Genomic DNA, 22,142 nt, shown 5'->3' with positions numbered 1-22,142 from the left:
TCATCTTCTATTTTTGAATTACTTTTAAGTGATCTATAGCCATCTGTAACATAAACAGGCATATTAATTATAAATAAAATGGTCAATGACTATTTTTTACTCTTCTTTTTCTTTAAAAGAATTTTCTCAAATAAGTTTAAATAATCAAATCATTTTGAATTTACTATGGATAGGGAAGCCAACACAACTAATACTAGACAATTCGAATAGGAAGTCAGAACTGAAATTTTATGGGTAAACTATTGCTTACTAGCTAAATAAGTTCTATTTGGAAACATAGTGTTTTTAAGGCAAAATCTACTAACAATAGTTTAATTTAAAGCTCTTGGAAATATGTTTTTCGAATATCGGAATTTATCAATCATTTCAGCATGCTGTGAGTTGGTCACATTTTCATTACAAGATTGTAAATAAGTGTTTAGATAATGCATAAATTAAGAAATGAAGAAAAATGTGGCAATGGAATTATGAAGGCTCGTATTAACGATTATATTAATAGATGCATTCCTTCTAAAACTTGCATCAATTTCCAGCTGTACTTACTGATCTTTTAAAACTCGTAATCTGGCAGCTATATTAAATCACACACAAATTCTAGAGATGAAAAAAAAAACATGTATCGAAGTTTCATCTTATAAGTTCACAGTTTTTTTTGTTCATTATTTTTTGTTTACAATTCAAATTCAAATATAAGGTGCTATAAAAAAACGGAAGCACTACAAGGTACTTCACTTTCATATTACAACCTGACATTATTGAAAGTAATATCGCTTAACAAATTATGAAAAAAATCGAATGACTATTTTTAAAAACTGTACAATCTTTTTTTTTCTCTTATTTTATGAAATACTTATTATAAAGAAATAGCTACTCACAGCATAATTTCGGTTATAAAACTGAAACGATGAAATTTGAATTTGTATATGAGGCAATATTTAAGTTCCATTTTGCCCCATCCACCTTGCCGGAAGCTTGTTCAATGACACGCATCATAGAAAGCATAAGAAAGAATTCTTTTAGCAAATCACATGCAGCATTTCTGGTAAAATATATCCAGTAAATGATTTGTTGCGTTATTAATTATACCTAATTATTTCCTTAACTTTTTTATTAATAAAAATTCAACTGCCACTCTCTTTTTACTAACTCTCATTTCGTATGTTTGAAGAACTTCTTTAAGGATCCGTGGAACACCTTTGATTTCATCACAGTCATTGGGAGCGTGGTAGATGCTTTAGTAGTGGAAATTGGGGTAAGAGATGAATGTCATTTTTCACCTATCTTTTTCACTTTTATTCTAATCATATTTCTCGAACAAAAATATTCATTTTCGATGCGTAAACTGTTTGCGAATCGATTTGGTTGAAAATATCCGAATTTTGAATATTCACAAGGAAGTTTGAGGAGATTTTCATTGATGGCGCAGTTGCACTTTTTTACTCAAACATGTCTGTTACTATAAAACAATACCCAGCCTTTATGTGATGGGATTGTGTACATACTATATGAATGTCTATTTTAAAATATTAATAGCAACTGTTTAGATTGAGAATTTAAATGAGATTTTAGAAGAAAGTCATAATGCAAAAATATGTATTTATATTGAACATTTACTTAACGCCTTTCACATACAATGGCGAATCTGACTCGGGCATCAACTTAATGAATATATAATTTTAAATATACAATAAAAACATAAAAAAAGTACAAAAAATAAGCATCTGCGACAAAAGTATTAAATGAGTTAAAATGCAAATATCAATTAAAAATACTTCAATATCTCAAATGGTCTTATATTATTAAAAGAATTAAAATAATAATAAACGTCCCAAATAGGATGTGTCATCTAATTAGGAAGTGAAGTAAATTTGTAGCTCAAGGGATTCATCAACGCAATTTAAATTTGACATTTGGAAAAAAAGAACCTTAAATTTATTTATTTATTTTGATTTTTTAATCAAAAAGGTTAGGCGGATAGCGCCAAATCTGATTTATACAATAAAACAAAGACAATACTCTTCCAGTTAGTTTGATATATAACTTTAACTAACATTGAATACAAAAAATACGCTTTAATAAACATGAACATGTAATTGATAATTGAAGAGTCGTTTTATTAAGAAATTTCATACAAATGAGCTGTTTACTTTATAAAAGCTGCCAGTGAGAAATTCTGAAGTATCGATTACCTAAAAATCTCTATTGTTTAATTTGTTACAATAAATTTCAAATATTACAAGCAGGATTTTATTTCAAGTAACTTTACATTCAAATAATTATGATAAATGTTCTGAATGTTTCTTTTCACGTTTCTACAACAGGTTAATTTTATCAATGTGGGGTTTCTCCGTTTGTTTCGTGCTGCTCGCCTTATTAAACTCCTGCGTCAGGGCTATACAATCAGGATATTGTTATGGACCTTCATTCAGTCATTCAAGGTAAGTGGTTATATAATCGTCATTTTTGCATTGGTTTCTTGTGAATTTCAAATGTTTTATCTGGATTTAACTAGTTCGAGCACTTATAAACAAATTCCGGTAAGATTTATCTGAGCAAACATCGCTTTCCAAAATAATATAGTGAAACCTTTCTTTTCAAAACACCCTGAAGTTTTGTTGGCATTGTCTGAGATGAACGCCGATTTTCACTGATGCGCATATACAGAATGGATCAAAAGTAACTAGAAAAGCATTAAGGTTGTAAAGTACACACGTACGAGTTGTTTTTGCACTGGAATAGGCTATACCAAAGGCAACAAATGACAGCCTAGAAGGGTTTGTTGTCATACTGCAGTTACCAAAAGAACAGGACGTTTTGTGTTACAGTGAATTTTTCCTGTACGAAACCCTGGGAACATTTCATTCAAGAGTATCAGATAGACTTGTTGAATCCTGTTTGAAATAGTTTTGACATGAAAAAAAAATCTGCTTAGCATTGATATTATAGTTATTAAGGATGGCTTTGATGCTGAAATATTATTAATCATTATATTGCCTTGTTATTCTTGAGTTTTTAAACTCCTGAACTTGCAAGGTTTGCCCATTCATCAGATCCAAATAATTCATCCACCCAGAGAACACTTCATCCAAGAATATCAGATACGCTATCTCGTCGAACCTCTTTGCAACAGATTTGAGCTGAAAAACGATCTTCCATCATATCAATATTATAGTGATTAAGGAATGTAAATGATAGCTTGGTGCTGTGGTATTGTCGATCATCCTATTGCCTTAATATTCGTGGGTATTCAGACGTCTGAACTTGCAAGATTTGCCTATTAAACGCATTTCCACAAATAGAATAATCATTCATGGGACAAAACCTAGACTTCACATTCCTAGACTTAAAATCTATTAAACAATTTTCAGGGAAAGAGAGAACGATATGTTACTGCATGATGTAAAACAACGTGCATTTAAATACTACAGGACATACGCTATTGCATTTTCTCCGTGATTTTTGACATCGAATAACTTGGAAAAGTAGGGTAAAGAAGTGTGTGTAATGTAACTCCTTTTTTTCTATTTTTTAGGCCTTACCTTATGTATGTCTCCTCATCGCCATGTTATTTTTCATCTATGCTATCATCGGAATGCAGGTAATATATTAGTAACTAAATAATTCATTCGCTAAACTTGTTGTTAAAGGCTATTTTCAAATACAAATCATCAGAGAGAAATACTTTAAGCAAAAGTTTATTTTTAAATAGATTATCTAAATCAATTCAAGTAATTATAATTAACTGGATTTATCCAGTGAAAAAATATTGCATCATTTACAAAATATAACATTCATTAATAATCGAAAAATGTTAATTGTTTTCAAACGTTAGATGCATTCACAATTCATGAAGTTTATTTTCTTGGATTGTGAAATTAAATACTTTATATATATATATATATTCAAAAGGATAATTCAGATTGTAAGTTTTATTTCAAAAAAATTTTATTTTCTTGGATTTTGAAATTAAGTACTTTTAAAATTTATATGCAAAAAAAATACCATATATTGCAAATCTGATTTTAAAAATTCATTTTTTAGATTTTGAAATTAAGTACTTCTAAAATTTATATTCTAAGAGATACTTCAAATTGCAAATCTAATTTCAAAATTTTTTATTCATTTTAGTTTAGATTTTAAACTAATATCCTTGTTTTGTTTTTTTTTAAAAAAAGTAGATTTTATTTTGTCGAAAATTTATATATATGATTCAAGCATGAATTACAGGAATGTCATGATAAAGATGAGAATGAGAATTCAGTGCAAATTTTAAATTATTGAAAGTGAGTGAATAATAAAGAAAAACTATCTTAATCCAAAATACATATATTGAATCGACGAATATATTGCCGCCATATATTCATATTTTCTTTTATTCCCATTATTTCAATTAATTACTTAAATATATATTGCTTAACGAGTTTAATAAACTATTAGGTTTTAAGAAAAACTTTTGATTTCTGATATCGTTTTTTCTTGAATCCTGTACATAACTTTTCGATTAATATGCGTTACCGATTTTTATTCATTGAACAAGGTTTTTCTAATATTTTAATAAATCTAAATATTTCTGAGCAGTAAATCAAAATATTCATTATAAGATGTATTATTTATTCTTGTGTCTATTTGCATTTTCAATATATGACTTTAAATGTTTTTATAACTAATAATTTTATTCGATATAACTTAAACGAACTGACACCCAGAAATATTTATAGACTATACGCTCGTGTTTTAATGATTTGAATTTCACAAACTTTTAGAATATTATCATTTTTATAGAAATTCCTAGACATTTTTTCTGTAAATACTCAATGGAAAAATCCTTTTTTTTTTTTTTGTAATTTCGTTATTTTCACATTCCATTTCCCTTGAAAAGAGAATAAATTTAATAAATAATTTTTGAAAAGTTACTGACAAAAGATGAAAGCCTTAAGAGCAGAATTTAAAGCAAGAAAGTGGTCTGAAATATATTTAAGAAAGTTGTTTTTGAAACAAATATAAAAATTTCTGAATTATTTATAATTTATTTATATGCATTATTTTTAATTAAGTTTCTTTAGCAGCAGAATTTGTATTCTGCATAGAAAAATACGAATGAAACAACATTCTTTTGTAGTGATTGGTATATTTTGAAACGAGAAATAAAAAGTTATTTATAATTCAATTGAGATTTTACTTCGTTAGATTGTTCTTTAAGGTAATTAGTTCTTTAAAATATTTCATCATTTATTCCTCCAATCGTGATTTTTTAAAAGTCATTCTAAGCTCTATAGGCACATACTTTCAATTTCAAATTTCTAAAGTATTATTTGAAAATTATATCTAGAAAAATTATATCAATTATCAACATTTCATTTTTTAAATAGAGAAAATGTATGCAAAAAGTTGAAGTGAAATATTTGTTAACTTTTCAAGGATTTTAGATTTATACTCTATGCTCTGTATTTTATGATATTTGTAAATGCATTTATTTAGTTTTTTAAAGCATTGTGAATGAATTACTTTAACTTTTTATTAATAGAAATGATAAATCAATGAGTGTTTATTTTTGAATGACGGTACTGTACATTGACTGTTGCAATGAATTCAGATATATTATTAGTTTTCATGTTATTGTCTATTGCTCTTTTCTATTACTCTATTATATTTCAGGAATGGAAATTCTGATTGTATTGTTTTAATTGATAAATATTTCATAAATTTGTTCTGAAGAAATCATGATCTCATAATATTGTGAATTGTGACAGTGTAACAATTCTTTGCTATTTTATTTATTAAACACTTTTCATAAAATGTATATAATATTTTTTACATACACTTAAAAATATTAATCCGTCAACTCATTGAGGTGATAATATGTGCTCAGTTGTGTTTAGATTGTATAATTTATCATCTGTGTGTTTTTAACTGTAATGATTAGTTTCAAATGCTAAATCCCCCTCGAGAAAACAAAGCAAGTGATTGTTTTGAAGTTGGTTTTTATGCTGTTGTGTGTGCTAAAGCAAATTGCGGAGAGTTGTGTGTTTTTCCGCCCCATGCTACCTGATCGCTCTTCACTTTTCACTCTAGTGTTGTTGTATCTCAAACATTTTGGGTTTAAATTATCCCTTCATTCTTCGAAAATCTCTCAGGTGTTCGGCAATATCCAACTTCACCCTGACACAGAAATCAATCGCCACAACAACTTCCAAACCTTCGTTCAATCACTTATTCTCTTGTTTAGGTGAGTTCAAAAAAATATTACACTCATTCGCGCAGTCATACATTTTGCCATACCACATCTCTTCGAAATAATTTATTAGTTACAATTTTTTTAGTCCTACAAATGTTTTTAAACTATTCGCTAATCTCTTAAAGAAATAAATATCAGTTTTTTGATATCGACTTTCCTTATTTATGTAATAAGGGCCGCGGTGGCCCGATGATAAAGTCTAGGCTTCGGAACCGGAGGGTTTCAGGTTCGAGACCCGATTCCGCCGAAGAAGCATCGTGCAAGCGGATCTGGTGTATGATAAATCCGTCGGGGTCATACGTCCTCCCGCTGGTGTGGAGTGGAAGCTTGGAGAGGGGGTGCCAGGTCAGGTGTTATCCTCGCCATCTGACCGTGGCTCCATTTGGCTCCGTCAGAAAACAGCCCTAGTGTTGATTTAAAACGGAACGTTAATATAACTAAACTAAATTAAATTGCTTATATTATGCATGAAACTATTGCAATTTCAACAAATATTACCTAGAACTGATGTTGAGGCAATCATTAAATATTTCAAATATTTAATATAAAAAAAGGCTGATTTTAACCAATTGCAAAAAATAACAAAAAAAAACACTTCTTCCTTTTAAATATATATATCGTTCCTAAGAATTCACAAAAATATCTCTTGATCCTTAACTTTATTTAATTATTTTTATGAGACAATTCATTATTTTTTTATTATATTTAAGTGTCTCTCTTCAAAAGAATGGCAAAATGTATCATCTGTACTAACCGACATGCGTGTGTGCCGTGTTTGTTTTGAATTAGAACTTAAATCAAGATTTCTCAAAACAATTCAATATCAGTTGAAATTTTGCAAAAAGAATTGTAAAATTTCTGATGTGAATTTATAAGATTTCTTATAAATGAAGCTCTTCATATGTGTAATTGCGGAAAATTATATATACTTAAAATATGTTTTTATAATCCATATGTGTTTATTAAAGTCCATGGATTAAGAGAAAAAACGTAATAAAACATTTTTGAAAATAATTCTTTAAAAAAGATTGGAAATAAATATAAAATTACAACTAAAAATACGATATTTGAGCACTACAATTCATTCTAGGATTCTCCGCGCTCTTACGCATGCTTCAGGAGATGTTTATTTTATCAAAAAAGGGATGACAGGAATTCACGGAATTAAAAAGCATAATAACCGTTTATCTTCTACGTATCATCTCTTAACGGAGTACAATCACCGAAAAACGTTAATCCCAAGACCTTGAAATCAACAGTGCGAAGTTTGAGCGAGTATTCCACTGTAAACATGTGAAACCAAACCTTACTCAAAATAACATTATCCTAAGACGTGTTGTATCCTTTTCTCGATTCGTAGATACCCTCCGAAAATATAAATGTACTGTGAAATGGCTTTTCATTTCCTTATTTTCCTTGAAGTTCCCCTTAAACTTATAAAAAATCGTATCGTAGGATAAGTAACTCGTGAATATGGCAAAATGTTGACTGTTTTAGTTTCAACTTTTATCTACCTTAGCCAGCCTGCATCTGCCTGAAAATCACACCTTGTCTTTAGCCAGAATAGGAAAGTTCCTCCTAGCAGTAGCTGTAGAATTAGTGCTTTTCATTGCATTATTCAATTTCACTTCTACAATTTTCAGACTTTTATTCCTTTAGCCTAGAAAACGAAGGTAGTAAGTAAAAAAAATCAAAATTCAGTCGTTACTGCATCCCATTATGCCATCACTTTTTTACTGTATCTTTTATCTCTCATTTTTTTATTCTATATATTTCAAATTTTTTTTTATTATTACAAACTTTTAGTGAGTATATATATCGGTTAGATAGTAATTGTATAGGGCATTTCATGCCAAGTGTGACAATAATAGCATCTTACTCTGCACGACTCTACAGGTATTTGGTAATATCGAACTGAACCCTGAAACAGCCATAAGTCGCCACAATAACTTCAGAAACTTCTTTCAAGGACTAATGCTGCTCTTCAGGCAAGTTAAACGTTGTATCTGTTGCTGTGTCAGCCCTGCACATTTATAAAACAAATATATATATATAGTCAGTAAAGCCATGTTTAAGAAAAAAACATTTTTTAAAACTAATTGCATCACATAAGCTTGTCTGTCGGTGTGAGCGTTGTAAAATGCTAACGTGAAAGTGTGCAACATTGTTATTTTTTTTATGAAGCAGAAAGCATGCCTTTTATTTTTTTTAAGCTGTAAGATTGTTCGAAAGACTTTAACTCATTAAATATTAAGTGGTCAATGCATGCCCCCATGGAATATTCTTTTCATTGCAGTTACCTTTCCATTCTTAAGCCTACTGTCGTGTTGTGTGAGCATAAATGTCCTCTTGGTGATGAAATTGACATGTGTTGCTTATTGTCTAGAAAAAAAAAGCATCAAAACGAAAGTTTTGAAATGGCTGTGATTGTTGTGCACTTCTCTCAAGCTTTCAGTGGTTTTCATCTCATTGCGTGTGATGCATGCTTGTGAAATGTGTGCTGTCATTGCAAATGTGTGTCCATCCAGTCCTCTTTGTTTTTTCTTTTGTTTTTCTTTTCTTGCTTGTTCGAATAATATCTCACAGCTATTTTTCCTCAGAGATCATTCCAAACTAATTCATTTAATTATGCAAATTTTCAAAAAAAATTTAAATAAACTTTTATATAAATTAGAGTTTCATATTCAAATTTTGGAACTTTTAAACTAAACAGAAGCAAAGCAGAAAATAATTTTATTTACAATTTTAAATAATTCGAATTTTCTAAGTATTATTTGTATGCGATCTGAACATATCTGAGAGATTTAAATATCTTAAAATACGTAAAGTAAGTAATATCACATTTTATCTGCAGTAACGAAAGCTTATTTTAAAATTGTCAGTACTTTATTATGTAAAAGTATTTTGATTCAAGCATTAAAAATACTTTATTTCTGAAAAGGTCATGGCTAAAATTGTGCTTTGTCTTATTAATATTGTCTCTTTATTTGTTTTTTTTATGTGTATGCATGCTCAAAATATTTCTATTAATCATCTTTTCCAATGTGGATATTTTGAAACAGATTTTTGTGTTACTTTATAATTTTCCTGTAATTCTATAGTTTTTAATTGACTAAGTAAAAACATATAAATAACCAAAATATCTTTAAAAATAGTTCCAAATAGCATGAAACGGATTATCTTAATATTTATTCGTTCTAACATCTAGATTTGACTTTGGTTTTGGTTTTAATGGTCTCAATAACAGGATTCCGTCTTACCATATGGTATCAATCAAATTTCTATGAAAATAAATAGGAAAACAGTACCTACAATTGAATTTAAATTGTAAACTTAATTCGATAGCTTTCGTATTGTCGTTTAAATGAAGTACAAAACTCCGATGTACCTATAGCTTTAGCAAAAGAATTCTGAATTAACATTATTTATTGTTTATAAAAATATTCTACCTTTTAAAGATAATTATCATAAAAATATTACACGCTAGAAAAGCAAGTTAATTCTACAATAAAAGAATTTATGAAATTAATTTAAATTAGATTTTTAACATGAAAGTATTCTATAAAATTTTAAAATATTATTAATCTCAATATCAATACTATGAGTAATTTAAATAAAAATTTTAAAAATTATTTGAAATATTATAAATAAGTATTTAATTAATCAAATGACACATTTTATTTTTAACAGAAATCATCGGTTGACCCAACTGGAAAATTTGGAACAATTTTATTTGATAAAAACAAACTGAACTTACAAATTTCCTATATTATAAAAGTGGAGAATTAATTTACCTATTCTAATTCTAAAGTTAATGTAAAGAGATCATATTTTCCTTCCATTCCTAGAAGAAAATATTTTCTTAAATTACAATCTAAATTTTATTTATTTGCTCCTGTCATTTCAAACCTGTATTCGAAATAACTTTCAGTCACAATAAGATACTTTTCCCATTCTCAAACTCATGATGAATCTGTGTATGTGTGTGTGGCTGTGGCTGAAAAATTCATAATGGAGCTTGAATGTCATTTTGTACCAGAATCTTCATCGGCTATTAAATGGCTTTTCAAGATTTTTATTTCAGGATTCTTTCAAATCTTTTGATCGCTTAAATTTGTAAACATATCATCATCTAGGCCATCATGCCAGGCCATAAATCTCTTTTGCCATTCATAGTAAGCTAATTTAAAATATTTCTATTGTTTCTTGATGTCCATGCTGCTGCTTGCTGAAATCTTTACAAATATTTTGTCAACAACAGATATCGTAGCATTTATAAAAACCAAAGAGCTTAACAGTATTTAACTCAATTTTAAAAAGTCAATCAACAAAATTCAATTATTAGAGGGAAAAATAGCTTCAACTCAATTCCAAAAAAAGAATCAAACACTCTTTAAAAAAAACTAGAGCATGAAAACAACTAATTTTAATTCCTTGTTCAAATTCATAATTTACAGTCTCTTAGATTAAAATTCATAGAATACAAATTATGACGCTGAAACTCAATAAATCTTTAAAAAAATGGCGTCGTGTCCTTCTCGGAAGATTTGCAGAAACATTTCATCAACCCCAGCGGTCTCCAGAAAATCGTTTCCAAAACCAAAGTGGCTGTGCTTTTAAGTTTCAGGGTCAGTGTCCTTTCCTTTTATCCTCTTACTCTCTGCATGTCCGCTGCTTGCATGCCATCACTAGTTGTTCTATTGCTGCACTCCAAACCACGCCAACGGCGCCATCTAATCCACATGCAGAGATGTTCCTTGCTCTTCTGTTAAAGGTGCGCGACGGGGGAGGCCTGGCAAGCCATCATGCTGGATTGCGTCAAAGGGAGGCCCTGCGATTCCAAGACAAACAAGCAAGGGGACGAGTGTGGCAGCAATCTGGCCTACTCTTATTTCGTCAGTTTCATCTTCTTTTGTTCATTTCTGGTAAGTGACATCCACATAGGACTGTTTTATTAACACTGTAATGACCGCACATCAATGCAGCCAAATTTCGCAAAGGGCCGGCAGTATTTTTGAAGAATTAATTTTAATAAGCTTTATATATATTCACTGGATAATTCAACATATCAAATATACACTGTAGCGAGAATTCTCTCCAATCGCCAAGAACTGTGATGCGCCGCCAAATAGGATAACCGAACTGTGCCTTCAGGGACTTGGAGAACATTGACTGGCAACCCCTAACAACCGAAAACGAACTTTTTAAGATTTCTTCAGTCGGTGTGTGATTCCCTTGAGTGAATGGAAAACATTACGCATGTGTTCTGTGAGCAAATACTAGCAATTGTTCTGGCTATCACACATGTTATGTGAATGGCCATTAAAGTATTGAATAGGAGACGTAGACGGCTGCCTAGAGCCCCATAACTTTTGGAGGAGGGAAGTTAGAGATTTTTTCTGTGATTCTTTCACAGTACATTTTTGCACTTTCAGTGAATATACAGAAGCAGAGCTTATTTAAATTAAAATAAATAACTTAAATTTGGGAGCATTATTCTTACAACGTTCCTCTTAAGCATCTTTTGTAATTTTTTACTAAACTGCTTTTTATATCGAATTCTCCAAACCTATAATTAAATATCATTTAAAATGGGATGAAAATGTGTTTCTATATTATTCTACATTTTCTCAGATGCGATGTACTGAAACCAAACTTCTTGGAAATGATTCATAATTTACTTGTTTGCCGCTTCGGTCTGTCAAAATTTTCCGTTCAGAACTGCTTTCACAAACATTAAATTAAAATCAATAAAAGAATCGAGTTCTGGATCTCGAAAAGTGAGAAAAACGGAGACCTAAACTCTCATTGCTGACGGACCCTTGAGGGAGGGGGCTTCATTCAGCTCTGTTTCCTCAATCTGTGTAATACGTTTATTATCAAAGATAAAATTCATTTCAGATTTTGATTACTGATCATATTTTTAACAGTATGTTCTCATTTCACATATTGACGCATCTGCTTTTTTCATAATTGCGTATCATTATGAAAGACATTCTTCATAAAGTTCTACATCTCATCCTTTTATTTTCTTAAAAATTATTTTTATAATTATATCTAAAATAATAATTTTTATCACGTTTTTTCACTTGTAAACGCCATCCAATGAATTGGCTTATTATCAAAATTAGATTAAATAAAGGTACTCCTATTGTACTGTCAAACCAACTTTTATAACGGAAACCATTCATCCGATCATCCATTCAGTCAATAGAACTCCTATTTTTAAGTTACGTTTGAAATGATCAGCAGTTTAGTGAGCCATAGCCGAGTTCATTTACTATTCATTTATGTTAGCTTAATAACGAGTTAAATTAATATCAACGAAACTTAATATTTTATTTATGAACATACAATAACAAAACGTATGAATACTTGTATTTCGATGGATGGATGGGGACACTTTGAAGACGATGGTAAAAATTAGATTTCTCGATATTTTGTAGGTTTAGAAAAAGTAGTGGAGTAAATGCATGAGGAAATACTTTTAACTTTAGCCATTTATCTTGTTTAAATGAACTGTTTATCTTGCCTTAAACATTTCAGTAGTATATCGTATATACCCATATTTATCATATCTGTAAGGTCATAAGTAATTCATAGATATTATAATTAGATCAGAAAAATATGGAATCTATGATTATGCCATTATTTAATGGATTTTTAATGGAAGTTAGACAACAGATACTCAAAACAGAAATTGTAAACGTTATTAAGGAGTAAATAAATATAAACAGATAGTTTGATATATAAATTGATAAATGGCTAAACAAAATTTTATTATTATATTAAAAGTAAAGTTTTTGCAATATTTGAGAGTTGTTTTTTTTTTTTTGTATTTATTAGACACAACTGTGAGTGATTGTTCTCTAATACGGCAATTGCTTCAATTGGATGCATTATTTATCAAACAATATAAAACCTGTTATAATTTATTGTCTATTATGCTATTTTGTTGAACTGTTCCTTCCATGGTTAAAGTCTTTCTTTTTTACTATTCAGATGCTTAATTTGTTCGTCGCCGTCATCATGGATAATTTCGATTACCTCACACGCGACCCGTCAATATTAGGTGCACATCATCTGGATGAATTCATTCGAGTCTGGGCAGAATATGATCCGAATGCAACGTGAGTACTTTCCCAGTACCATATTTCAGAGAAATGTTACATTTTTAAGACATTTTTTAACCAATATTAATATATGGATTTTATTATTTTCATAATGAAAAATTCGATTATCATAATACCGGATGTCCCCAAAATGGAAGTATTTTTTTTTATTTTTGAAAATTAATTGTTTAAAGAAATGTGAAATGCGATAGAAATGCATCGTTTGCAGTCTTACACTTGAGAAATCAGGGAATTTTATCCCACCAAATTGTAAATTTAGTTTGACAGGTAGCGCAGGAGAATATAAAAAATAAAACAGGTACGAAAATGTTGCAATAGCTTTTACAAAAAATTAAACAACGATGTTTTTAATGTAACCCCATTTGGAGAAGTACGGACTGGCGATTTCAAATATTTCTTTTTAATTACACCTGCTACAGATCGCCGGCAATGCCACCTATCGATGACAATGTTAACTACATTTACAATTTGATGGTATAAAATTCGCCGATTACCTCCGTAAACCCACAATCAATATATTTCTATCGCATTCAATTTTTTTTTTTCCGAATCTGTCAATCGTTTTTGAGACACCCGGTATGTAATATTAACGTAATGTTATATTCATAAATTGTAATAAATTATTCTATTTATTACAGAGGTTTTATTCATTATACGGATATGTATGACATGTTGAGGAACATGGATCCGCCATTAGGCTTTGGAAACAAGTGTCCCTCTAGACTAGCTTATAAGGTAATAAGCATAATTTTATTTTTATATATAAATTGTATCTCACAACTGCATAATGCGTTGTCTTATATGAAAACTAGCTTCGAATGAATTTTCTGCTCACTATATTTTAGAATAATGTAAATAAGTCATAGGAAGCTACTCCAAAACTTTCTCGCATACTTTCTAATAAAAGTATTATCCCCCCCCCCTCCTGCATTCAATAAAAATGCACTTTTACTAAATCTGTAGTGTAATTCTTGACTTTTTGCCATTGATCCAGCAATAGATACATTAAAGTAGAATTTGTGTAAAGTAGAATTTGTAGAAAGTAGGCGTGTTGTTTTCAACCATTGAAGACAAAATTTTACATAGAATTTTTGTAGTCACAAAATCAAGTACTAAATTTCATATATTTAAATCAGTGCGTTTTTTTTTTTTAATATATATATATATATATATATATATATAGTTTTGAGTTTACTTGATTGTGAAAATACAGAGCGACAGAAAGTTAACTACTCGAAGAATTTGTTTCCAAATTTAATATGTATCTACACTTCAAATGTTCTGTGTTCCAATCTAGCTCTGATCGTCTTGTGGTTGTCGTGTTAACTTCCATTCGGATAGATGGGTAGACGCACTACAGATTTTTAAAAATGACGTGGCAGTATATTTTAAATACACGTGTATGTCTTCCTAAAAACGTAAAGATAATTATTCAAAAAAGTTTAACTATATTTGAATTTATTACGTGAAACTACTATTATTATTAACTATATTTATTATTTGAAATTAAAAGAAATATAGAAGTAAAATTTTTTTAATATTATAATTTAAAAATGGGAATAATATAGATTTAATTAATCAGTTAAATCATATCGTAAGTCAAGAAAAACAAAAATAGCAATAACAAATTTTTGGTAAATATTTGAATTATTTTTGTTTTATAAAATAAAAATAGTTTCCCTGCAGTTTTTTTTTCTCAGAATATCTGAGGTTCAAATGAATTTTAACTTTTTAATCAAGTTATGCAGCTCCTTTCGAATTAAATAAAATTCTTTAAGAAAATGTCATGACGAAAAGTGAAAGCTATATAAAAGCTTAAAAAAGGTTTCTAGTGTTCTCAAAAATCCCTGAACTGTATTTTGCCGTGCTGGATGGGGGCCAGGAAATAGTCACTAATCTAGACCTCTAAATGTCCTTATTATATAGATAAAATATGCGTTTATTGTTGTTTTTTTTGGGGGGGAGAAAAACTAATGTGTCATTTGGTTTTGTCTTAAAAGTTTAAATGAATTTGAAGCGAGCATCCAGTTGTAATTTTTGTAAAATTTGCATCTGGTAATAGCCATGAAGTAACTAATGGTAGAGGTACTTGCTTTGTAATCTATTCCATTTTAAACTGTAAATATTGATTTATGAACTGCAAGATGTACGTAACAGATATCCTTAGTGCTCTTCATTCAAGCATCTGGAAGAAGTAATTAAGAAAGTAATGGCTCAATTGAACTGGTAAAAGATTATATAAATGTATCATTTGTATATTTATATTTAAAATATGTAATTTTATGAACTGAATTTGAATTTTTAACAATATCTTTGAAAATCTATGAAAGGTCCTTCCTTTTTCTCCTTCAATCGAGAGGAAACTTTGGTAAATATCAGATTTATGGATATTAAATTCACTGTGCTATATTGGATCTCTTAGCTCGTAATTTTTTTGTTATAGAAAGAGAAGAAAAAGAGACCAAAAAGAGATTTTTCTAATAATTTTTTTTAAAAAAACATAGTTGCGTAGATCAGAGTTCATTACATCGAGTTTCTGCTTATTTTCTACTATTTGAAAGTTTTCATATCTCAGTTTTTACTATGCAATTTCATTATAAAAGAATTTTTGCTCCAAAAATAAGATCTTTATTTTTAGCCTAAAAATTTCTTAATTTTATTGCACATCATCAAAGAGAATATGAATCAAATGACATATTAAGTACATGTAATTTAAGAATTATAAAAAAATAAGTCTCTTTATAAGTAATTTTTACTTTTAAATCCAATATATTTTATTATTTTGACGAATTCAAATTCTAAGCTAAAAAAAATCTTATTTGAAGCAATAATATATAAAAAAATGCAGTTATGGCGAAATCAGGGCATTATTGATTTTCCTCAACCTTTAGCGATAAAAAGTCGAAATACGTTTATTTTTTGCAACTTGTATTTCAAACGTAACCATTCCTTCTGTATCTTTTCAGAAATTAATAAGAATGAATATGCCTCTCAACGAGGAAATGAAAGTGAATTTTAGTACCACCTTGTTTGCATTAATCAGAGAAAACTTGAGCATTAAAATGCGAGCTGGTAAGTGCAGTAAATGTTTTTTACTATCACTATCGTTCATTTCAATTCAATATTTTATGATAAATAGGAAACACTTAAGCCTTACACTTCTAGAAAAAATCTTTGATTGAATTCCTTTTCATGATTTAATATCATTTTATATAACAACAATTAATTGAGGAATAACAGAAGCTGATAAAAATTTATATATTCCTCAAATTTTATATTCTTTTAACATTTCCTTTATAGGTTTGTTTTGAACGCATTTATTTATTTACTTATACATTTTCTTTCCAAAATTTTAATGTACTCACAATTTTTTTTAATCGCCCTACTGAATATTTTTAGGATTAAGTGTTATAAACTTTCTAAATTTAGCTTGATAATTCATTCATATTATCTAAAAGCATTAACTGACGTATCATCGCAGTCACATGACAAAAGTGCATACCGTCCATACTATGATTACGCATGCTCATACTGATATTAGGTACTATATGATTGAATACTCTCATGGTATTAGGTACTATATGATTGAAAGTATTTGGACATATTCAGATTTACATATTTTTTCGAATTTCTACGCAAAAGCTGAAAGAATTACCCTTAAAATTTGGCTATGCTAAAAAACAACATTTTATAGTTTCAACTCACATTTTATAGTGAAGATTTAGTCATACGGACATTTAAAAAAACGATCAAAAATTTATGAAAATTATTTTGGGCCCATCTTTTTTGACAGAATGCCACTAAGAATAATAATCAGCTTTCATCAATGGTTTTGCTTACTGGGATGCAATGCTTACGTGTATTCTATAAAAATACCTAATATGATAATATAGATATAAAGATATTTTACCTACACCCAAATTTTTTCGCATGCTTAATGCTTATAAAATCCATTTTCCAACCAAATTATATGAAACTTATAGAATACGGTAAATATATCATCGAAATTAAAATTTAAAATAAATACTTTGAATATTTAAGAGAGCTTAGAATGCATATTAAATAATTTTTAACTGCGTATGTATGAAACACAGCAAAAGTTTCTTCCCATAATTTTGAAGTAATCTGTTTTGCGTATATAAAAATTCCAGTTAAATGTAGTTAATATTCAGAAAGATATCAGAATTGCTGGAAGTTGAATTTCACTCCAACAGAAGTTCAATCCAACAATTATATTTATTCCAAGAATTGGCATTTTATTTTCAATTTAATTTTATAAAGAATAGAAATGTGATAAAAAAAAACTATCCTGAAAATTTATAACTTAACTCCATAAGTTAAATCGAATTGAAATAGGATCCTAAATAGCAATAAATATTATTATGACAACCCATTGCTTGCTTTCATCTCGCTGTAAACAGTTTCGACATAGCATTAAAATTTGATCGTCAAAAAATGTTCAAATTACTGAGTGCAGGTTTCACAGAAATTTATTTTATAAAAAAAATTTCTTCCCAATTTTTTCTTAGCCGAAGAAATGGACCAGGCCGATTCCGAATTGAGGGAAACTATAAAGAAGCTCTGGCCGCTTCAAGCCAAAAAGCAACTCAACCGCCTCATTCCACAAAATGAAGGTAAAGTTGCTATTCATAGTTATGCTGTTGACTGTCATAGTTCGAGTTAACTAAAAAAATTTTTAAAAAGAGCATATTATAATATATTATGCATTCCTTATTACTATTTAATTCTATTATACATACTATTATAATACATTCCTTTTAAATTTAAAAAGCTTTAAAATTCAAAACACAAAAATTTTGTAAACAAATTTTTTCAACAAAAAAAAACCCACCGAAATTTGATCATCTATCATTGATTTCACTTTAACAGTGCATTTTTTAAATTGCCAAATAGAGTAGTGCACAATACTTCAATTTCGTATCAAATTGTGATTATCAAAATTCATGTTGGTTTAGAGTAATCTACAATTCGTTCCTCTCCGTTTCAATTCATCGATTGATACTGAGTTTCTTTCAGTCTTAGGTACAGGACAACTGACCGTTGGTAAAATCTATGCCGGATTACTCATGTACGAAAGCTGGAAACAAACACGATTTGGTAAACTGGCTGGCAACGCCTTGTCTGTAAGTGAAGACGCTGCTCTGGACAAAAAAAAAAGGATATATTTTTTAAAAAAAGAATTTAAAAATAATTAAAATTATCGAAATTCTAATATTAAAATCATAAAAATGAGCAACTTGTGGATAAGTTCTGCAGCGACTAATGAATTGGACGGGGATGGTTTTTAATAACGATTTAAAATATTAAAACCGAACATCTACCAAGAATGATGTATCCATTTAAACTAGGAACGTCAAAAAGTTTTTTCATATATTTCTTTTATAGTTTATCGTATTTTAAAATTTCAAAAAATATTTTTCAAATTAATTGTTGCAGAACTTATCTAAAAGGTTACAATTTATTAAAATTATATTATTATTTAAAAAAAAAACAGTAGAAATCTTCATATTTTTTATATTATGCTTTTACGAAAAGTATTTCATTTCATGTTCTTTAAAATAGGCTAGCATACAATTATTTAGCATTTTTATAATTATGTACTTTTAGATCGGGTAATATTCAGAAAAATTGTTTCAAATTAATGTTTTCATTTTATTTAAATTTTCCATGTGAAAATGTTCTAACTTTCTATTTTATAGAAATGATTGATGGAATATTAGTTTAGAAAAATATTAGTTTAAATGGAATATTAGTTTAGATAATTTTCTATAAATGAATAGAAACATTTTTAAACTGAGATAAAAAAAAATTAATTTTTTTTTAGAAATAGATATCAAATGAAAGAAATTTTTAGGTATTTTTATATAATATTTAAAATAATTTAGAAATCTTACAATTTTTAAAATAAAGATATATAATTGTAAATTTCTTTTAATATTTTCAACAAAAATATTTATAAAATTTCGATTTTTTTTTCCCTTAGAAAATACAGTTTTAATACATAATATTCGTTATATTCTATGCAGAAAAGTATTGATTATTACAGAAAATAACGAATTCTGAATTGGATGTGAAATAGTAGTTAAGTTATGAAACTCGTGGCTATTAAATTTAAATCAAACTAGCATACTAAGCTGTAAAAAAGCAATATTAAATTATGCCTCTAAAATTCGAAACTTAAAACATCAATTTTATAATGCTATTGACTAGTTCTTTCTCTACACTTTAATGACTTATAGATATGTGCTTTTAGTATACCCTGCCTAAAGTCAGTATATATCGTAGTAAATGTATTATTATAGTATAGTAGTCACTTTGTGATAGTTGTTTAGAATATAACAATAGATACAAAGCTTCTCTTTTATGCATATATATATATAACAAAAGGAAAATGGGCAAGTTTATTATAAAAATTGATCTATAAACCAACTTATGAAAATATAACTTTTTGTAATTTTAATAAAGGGATTAATTAGGATCATGAAAAAATGAAATCTAATCAAGGCAAATCTTGATATAGAATCAATTATCAAAATTTTATTGGAAAAATCTTCAGTTTATTCAAAGGTTATTCATCAAAACAATCAAGTAACTACTATGGCACTTAAATAACGTATTAATGCGAGTATTTCTCCTAATATGCTCGATATTGCCTCATGGCAAAACGAAAATATAAAGAGCATCAAAAACGTTATTTTATAATTCTATCGAACTGAATAATCAAGACAAAAATATTTACGAATCTTTCAAAATCAATATGTTTAACACGTTCGCTGCCAGTGTCATACTAGTTTAGTTATGTAGTATAACAATAATATCTTAGAATTTAGGTTAAATAATAAAAGAATTTTCTTTCAAAAATTTAAAGTATCCTCTGAAGAATGTATTGAAGTTTATTGAGGCAGCAAACATGTTATTGATTGTGGTCTGTGGATCAATATCGCCCAATTTTCCTTTCAATTGTCTATAATTAATTCCTAAATCTACTTGTATGTCACAGTAGCTACTTTACCCAAATAACTTCAATAAATTTATATATAATTCAAATTATCAAAAGTGCGATATCACCAGTGTCAATGAGAAGCTTTGAGTAGTTGTAGTACAAAAGTTGTTCATGTCGAGATATGATCTGTTGTTTTTGATTTGCAGGAGAATCCTTCCCAATCTCCTGATCCTTCAGATTCGCCGGTAGTATAGCACACTTTCCTTTCCTCTTCTATTTCTATAGAACCTCTATTCTACTGTTCTATTTGCCTAGAGTAGTTCATCTCACTCAATGTTGGCATGCGTAGTATGGTTTCTCTAAGACAGTTGATTAGATGCTTTCAGTGTGTATTTCACTTGTGTTAGTGGGTAGAACTTCTTCACCGCGTCTATGAAATCACTTAATAGATAGAACATATATTCTTCAAGAAAAAGAAAAAAACAACTGAAAAAATCACTTGGTAAAATTTCTTTGTTCTGTATATAAAATCACCTAACAGACAGAACAGGACATTCTCCAAGAAAAAAAAATCACCTTGTTACCAGTTGATAGAATTTTTTTATCGTGAGTATGAAATCCCCTAATAGACAGAACAGGTTATTCTTCAAAAAAAAAAAAATTGAAAACTTTACCTCGGTTCTAGTTGGTAGAATTTCTTTATCGTGAGTATGAAATCCCCTAATAGACAAAACAGATCATCATTTTAAGTCACAATATACAGAAAACCATTTTTCCAAACACATTACAAGTTAAAATTTTATCATAATGCACTCATTTATTGTTTTAGAATGCACTTATACTGACAAGTGAATTAAGAACCTGAAAACTTGTAATAAGTCATATTAATGAGGGTAAAACATATATTTATACATGTAACTAATTTACTTGATTCACACATATTCACAGCATTTAGATTTGTTGCATAGTGGCAAGAAATGATGCAGAATGCAAAAAATCAAAAAGTTCTCATAAATGTTTCTGCTGCTACAATTGTCGAGAAGAAGCAATTAAGTAGGTTTTTTTTTAACTGAGATATGTGAGAACTGTTTTACTTTTTGGATGAAGAATAAGCAACTGGTGTTTTGTTGGCGTTACTGTTTTTTTGTTTTTGTTATTGTTGGTACCCACCATGTCTGACATTAACAGGTATGAGATTGCTCTATTCAACAAATCGGGGGGAAATGAATTAAATGGGATTACTTTATTTGATTAAAAAACGATCATTGCAGTGAAATAGGAAATAATTGAGTATTCAACAAATTTCCGTTATTCAAAAACGCGTCAAAAATATATAAATTTAAACAGATCTTATTGAGCATGTTTACGTACCCATAAAAGTCTTAACATATGAAATGTTGCTCTGGTATACATGCCCATAGCCTGGGAAGAATAAAAAAAGTGATGACTGTCGTTTTAGGAAAGAATGCATTTCGGCGACGGAATTTCTTAACAATATCTTGTCGTTATCCATTTCGATCAGAACGGTACAAAGAGAAATTGCGCACATGATGCTTCTGATTTGCAAACTTGCAGGGAAGCTTATCTTTTCAGAGGGTATGAAGAGTTCACTTGAAGTTGATATAGAACATAAGTTATAAAAGGGAAAAGTAATATCACCTGTTGAGAATAATAGTGGAGAAATTTCAAAATAGCATTTCTGAGTTAAGAGCACCAAATGGCATCTAAATGAATTTTTTACGTGCAAAAAAAAGCCAAAAGATATTTTGACAGCTTTTTTTTAAAGTTTGATTTAGGTTATATGAAAAAA

At 28.7% G+C, this 22,142-nt stretch overlaps 1 protein-coding gene across 10 annotated transcripts in view; it reads left to right on the top strand.

The window, feature by feature from the left end:
• The window catches only part of LOC129984378 (voltage-dependent calcium channel type A subunit alpha-1-like), a 391,421-nt gene that overhangs the window by 348,875 nt on the left and 20,404 nt on the right, over positions 1 to 22,142 (top strand). For 5 of the 10 annotated variants that reach the window (XM_056094253.1, XM_056094248.1, XM_056094251.1 and 2 more), the window contains exons 32-42: positions 1,169 to 1,252; positions 2,322 to 2,438; positions 3,533 to 3,598; positions 8,132 to 8,223; positions 11,010 to 11,160; positions 13,238 to 13,365; positions 14,007 to 14,103; positions 16,335 to 16,440; positions 17,898 to 18,002; positions 18,406 to 18,512; positions 20,539 to 20,577. In XM_056094253.1, the coding sequence (XP_055950228.1) occupies positions 1,169 to 1,252; positions 2,322 to 2,438; positions 3,533 to 3,598; positions 8,132 to 8,223; positions 11,010 to 11,160; positions 13,238 to 13,365; positions 14,007 to 14,103; positions 16,335 to 16,440; positions 17,898 to 18,002; positions 18,406 to 18,512; positions 20,539 to 20,577 (1,092 nt within the window). Of the gene's footprint in view, positions 1 to 1,168; positions 1,253 to 2,321; positions 2,439 to 3,532; positions 3,599 to 6,134; positions 6,227 to 8,131; positions 8,224 to 11,009; positions 11,161 to 13,237; positions 13,366 to 14,006; positions 14,104 to 16,334; positions 16,441 to 17,897; positions 18,003 to 18,405; positions 18,513 to 20,538; positions 20,578 to 22,142 lie in introns of all 10 variants that reach the window. The other 5 variants (XM_056094250.1, XM_056094249.1, XM_056094254.1 and 2 more) reach the window with 3 other exon arrangements.

Source organism: Argiope bruennichi, chromosome 9 (assembly GCF_947563725.1).
Source record: "Argiope bruennichi chromosome 9, qqArgBrue1.1, whole genome shotgun sequence".
NCBI lineage: Eukaryota > Metazoa > Arthropoda > Arachnida > Araneae > Araneidae > Argiope > Argiope bruennichi.
The sequence above is the reverse complement of the archived record's forward strand: the minus strand, read 5'-3'. Positions and strand labels throughout refer to the sequence as shown.